Source organism: Sardina pilchardus, chromosome 1 (assembly GCF_963854185.1).
Source record: "Sardina pilchardus chromosome 1, fSarPil1.1, whole genome shotgun sequence".
Classification (NCBI taxonomy): domain Eukaryota; kingdom Metazoa; phylum Chordata; class Actinopteri; order Clupeiformes; family Clupeidae; genus Sardina; species Sardina pilchardus.
The window spans coordinates 909756-914755 of record NC_084994.1 but is presented as its reverse complement, the minus strand read 5'-3'; the positions used below and the strand labels follow the sequence as shown (position 1 = coordinate 914755).

The following is a 5000-nucleotide window of genomic DNA, read 5'->3' as shown; positions in this document are numbered from 1 at the left end:
CAGAAGAAGGGGTGTTTGAGGATGGCACACACACACACACACACACACACACACACACATACACACACACACACACACACACACACACCTGGAAGAACTGCAGCTGTTTGTCGGGGGCCCAGAAGAAGGGGTGTTTGAGGATGGCACACACACACACACACACACACACACACACACACACACACACACACACACACACACCTGGAAGAACTGCAGCTGTTTGTCGGGGGCCCAGAAGAAGGGGTGTTTGAGGATGGCACACACACACACACACACACACACACACACACCTGGAAGAACTGCAGCTGTTTGTCGGGGGCCCAGAAGAAGGGGTGTTTGAGGATGGCACACACACACACACACACACACACACACACATACACACACACACACACACACACACACACACCTGGAAGAACTGCAGCTGTTTGTCGGGGGCCCAGAAGAAGGGGTGTTTGAGGATGGCACACACACACACACACACACACACACACACACACACACACACCTGGAAGAACTGCAGCTGTTTGTCGGGGGCCCAGAAGAAGGGGTGTTTGAGGATGGCACACACACACACACACACACACACACACACCTGGAAGAACTGCAGCTGTTTGTCGGGGGCCCAGAAGAAGGGGTGTTTGAGGATGGCACACACACACACACACACACACACACACACACACACACACACACACACACACACACACACACACACCTGGAAGAACTGCAGCTGTTTGTCGGGGGCCCAGAAGAAGGGGTGTTTGAGGATGGCACACACACACACACACACACACACACACACACACACACACACACACACACACACACACACACACCTGGAAGAACTGCAGCTGTTTGTCGGGGGCCCAGAAGAAGGGGTGTTTGAGGATGGCACACACACACACACACACACACACACACACACACACACACACACACACACACACACACACACCTGGAAGAACTGCAGCTGTTTGTCGGGGGCCCAGAAGAAGGGGTGTTTGAGGATGGCACACACACACACACACACACACACACCTGGAAGAACTGCAGCTGTTTGTCGGGGGCCCAGAAGAAGGGGTGTTTGAGGATGGCACACACACACACACACACACACACACACACACATACACACACACACACACACACACACACACACCTGGAAGAACTGCAGCTGTTTGTCGGGGGCCCAGAAGAAGGGGTGTTTGAGGATGGCACACACACACACACACACACACACACACACACACACACCTGGAAGAACTGCAGCTGTTTGTCGGGGGCCCAGAAGAAGGGGTGTTTGAGGATGGCACACACACACACACACACACACACACACACACACACACACACACACCTGGAAGAACTGCAGCTGTTTGTCGGGGGCCCAGAAGAAGGGGTGTTTGAGGATGGCACACACACACACACACACACACACACACACACATACACACACACACACACACACACACACACACCTGGAAGAACTGCAGCTGTTTGTCGGGGGCCCAGAAGAAGGGGTGTTTGAGGATGGCACACACACACACACACACACACACACACACACACACACACACACCTGGAAGAACTGCAGCTGTTTGTCGGGGGCCCAGAAGAAGGGGTGTTTGAGGATGGCACACACACACACACACACACACACACACACACCTGGAAGAACTGCAGCTGTTTGTCGGGGGCCCAGAAGAAGGGGTGTTTGAGGATGGCACACACACACACACACACACACACACACACACACACACACACACACACACACACACACACACACACACACACACACACACCTGGAAGAACTGCAGCTGTTTGTCGGGGGCCCAGAAGAAGGGGTGTTTGAGGATGGCACACACACACACACACACACACACACACACATACACACACACACACACACACACACACACACCTGGAAGAACTGCAGCTGTTTGTCGGGGGCCCAGAAGAAGGGGTGTTTGAGGATGGCACACACACACACACACACACACACACACACACACACACACACACACACACCTGGAAGAACTGCAGCTGTTTGTCGGGGGCCCAGAAGAAGGGGTGTTTGAGGATGGCACACACACACACACACACACACACACACACCTGGAAGAACTGCAGCTGTTTGTCGGGGGCCCAGAAGAAGGGGTGTTAGAGGATGGCACACACACACACACACACACACACACACACACACACACACACACACACACACACACACACACACACCTGGAAGAACTGCAGCTGTTTGTCGGGGGCCCAGAAGAAGGGGTGTTTGAGGATGGCACACACACACACACACACACACACACACACACACACACACACACACACACACACACACACACCTGGAAGACCTGCAGCTGTTTGTCGGGGGCCCAGAAGAAGGGGTGTTTGAGGATGGCACACACACACACACACACACACACACACACACCTGGAAGAACTGCAGCTGTTTGTCGGGGGCCCAGAAGAAGGGGTGTTTGAGGATGGCACACACACACACACACACACACACACACACCTGGAAGAACTGCAGCTGTTTGTCGGGGGCCCAGAAGAAGGGGTGTTTGAGGATGGCACACACACACACACACACACACACACACACACACACACACACACACACACACCTGGAAGAACTGCAGCTGTTTGTCGGGGGCCCAGAAGAAGGGGTGTTTGAGGATGGCACACACACACACACACACACACACACACACACACACCTGGAAGAACTGCAGCTGTTTGTCGGGGGCCCAGAAGAAGGGGTGTTTGAGGATGGCACACACACACACACACACACACACACACACACACACACACCTGGAAGAACTGCAGCTGTTTGTCGGGGGCCCAGAAGAAGGGGTGTTTGAGGATGGCACACACACACACACACACACACACACACACATACACACACACACACACACACACACATACACACACACACACACACACACACACACACACACACATACACACACACACACACACACACACCTGGAAGAACTGCAGCTGTTTGTCGGGGGCCCAGAAGAAGGGGTGTTTGAGGATGGCACACACACACACACACACACACACACACACACACACACACACACACACACCTGGAAGAACTGCAGCTGTTTGTCGGGGGCCCAGAAGAAGGGGTGTTTGAGGATGGCACACACACACACACACACACACACACACACACACACACACACACACCTGCTGGAAGAACTGCAGCTGTTTGTCGGGGGCCCAGAAGAAGGGGTGTTTGAGGATGGCACACACACACACACACACACACACACACACATACACACACACACACACACACACACACACACACACACACCTGGAAGAACTGCAGCTGTTTGTCGGGGGCCCAGAAGAAGGGGTGTTTGAGGATGGCACACACACACACACACACACACACACACACCTGGAAGAACTGCAGCTGTTTGTCGGGGGCCCAGAAGAAGGGGTGTTTGAGGATGGCACACACACACACACACACACACACCTGGAAGAGCTGCAGCTGTTTGTCGGGGGCCCAGAAGAAGGGGTGTTTGAGGATGGCACACACACACACACACACACACACACACACACACACACACACACACACACACACACACACACACACACACACACACACACACCTGGAAGAACTGCAGCTGTTTGTCGGGGGCCCAGAAGAAGGGGTGTTTGAGGATGGCACACACACACACACACACACACACACACACACACACACACCTGGAAGAACTGCAGCTGTTTGTCGGGGGCCCAGAAGAAGGGGTGTTTGAGGATGGCACACACACACACACACACACACACCTGGAAGAACTGCAGCTGTTTGTCGGGGGCCCAGAAGAAGGGGTGTTTGAGGATGGCACACACACACACACACACACACACACACACACACCTGGAAGAACTGCAGCTGTTTGTCGGGGGCCCAGAAGAAGGGGTGTTTGAGGATGGCACACACACACACACACACACACACACACACACACACACACACACCTGGAAGAACTGCAGCTGTTTGTCGGGGGCCCAGAAGAAGGGGTGTTTGAGGATGGCACACACACACACACACACACACACACACACACACACCTGGAAGAACTGCAGCTGTTTGTCGGGGGCCCAGAAGAAGGGGTGTTTGAGGATGGCACACACACACACACATACACACACACACACACACACACATACACACACACACACACACACCTGGAAGAACTGCAGCTGTTTGTCGGGGGCCCAGAAGAAGGGGTGTTTGAGGATGGCACACACACACACACACACACATGGAAGAACTGCAGCTGTTTGTCGGGGGCCCAGAAGAAGGGGTGTTTGAGGATGGCACACACACACACACACACACACACACACACACACACACACACACACCTGGAAGAACTGCAGCTGTTTGTCGGGGGCCCAGAAGAAGGGGTGTTTGAGGATGGCACACACACACACACACACACACACACACACACACACACACCTGGAAGAACTGCAGCTGTTTGTCGGGGGCCCAGAAGAAGGGGTGTTTGAGGATGGCACACACACACACACACACACACACACACACACACACACCTGGAAGAACTGCAGCTGTTTGTCGGGGGCCCAGAAGAAGGGGTGTTTGAGGATGGCACACACACACACACACACACACACACACACACACACACCTGGAAGAACTGCAGCTGTTTGTCGGGGGCCCAGAAGAAGGGGTGTTTGAGGATGGCACACACACACACACACACACACACACACACACACACACACACACACACACACACACACACCTGGAAGAACTGCAGCTGTTTGTCGGGGGCCCAGAAGAAGGGGTGTTTGAGGATGGCACACACACACACACACACACACACACACACACACACACACACCTGGAAGAACTGCAGCTGTTTGTCGGGGGCCCAGAAGAAGGGGTGTTTGAGGATGGCGCATGCAGGAGGGCGTGG

At 54.1% G+C, this 5000-nt stretch overlaps 1 protein-coding gene across 1 annotated transcript in view; it reads right to left on the bottom strand.

Moving 5' to 3' along the window:
- ern2 (endoplasmic reticulum to nucleus signaling 2) overlaps nucleotides 1-5000 on the bottom strand; it is a gene marked incomplete at its 5' end in the record, with an annotated part of 36343 nt that overhangs the window by 5900 nt on the left and 25443 nt on the right. The window contains 1 exon segment of the mRNA XM_062536884.1: nucleotides 4926-5000. This exon segment is cut by the window's right edge and continues 53 nt beyond it. Coding sequence (XP_062392868.1) covers nucleotides 4926-5000 — 75 coding nt within the window.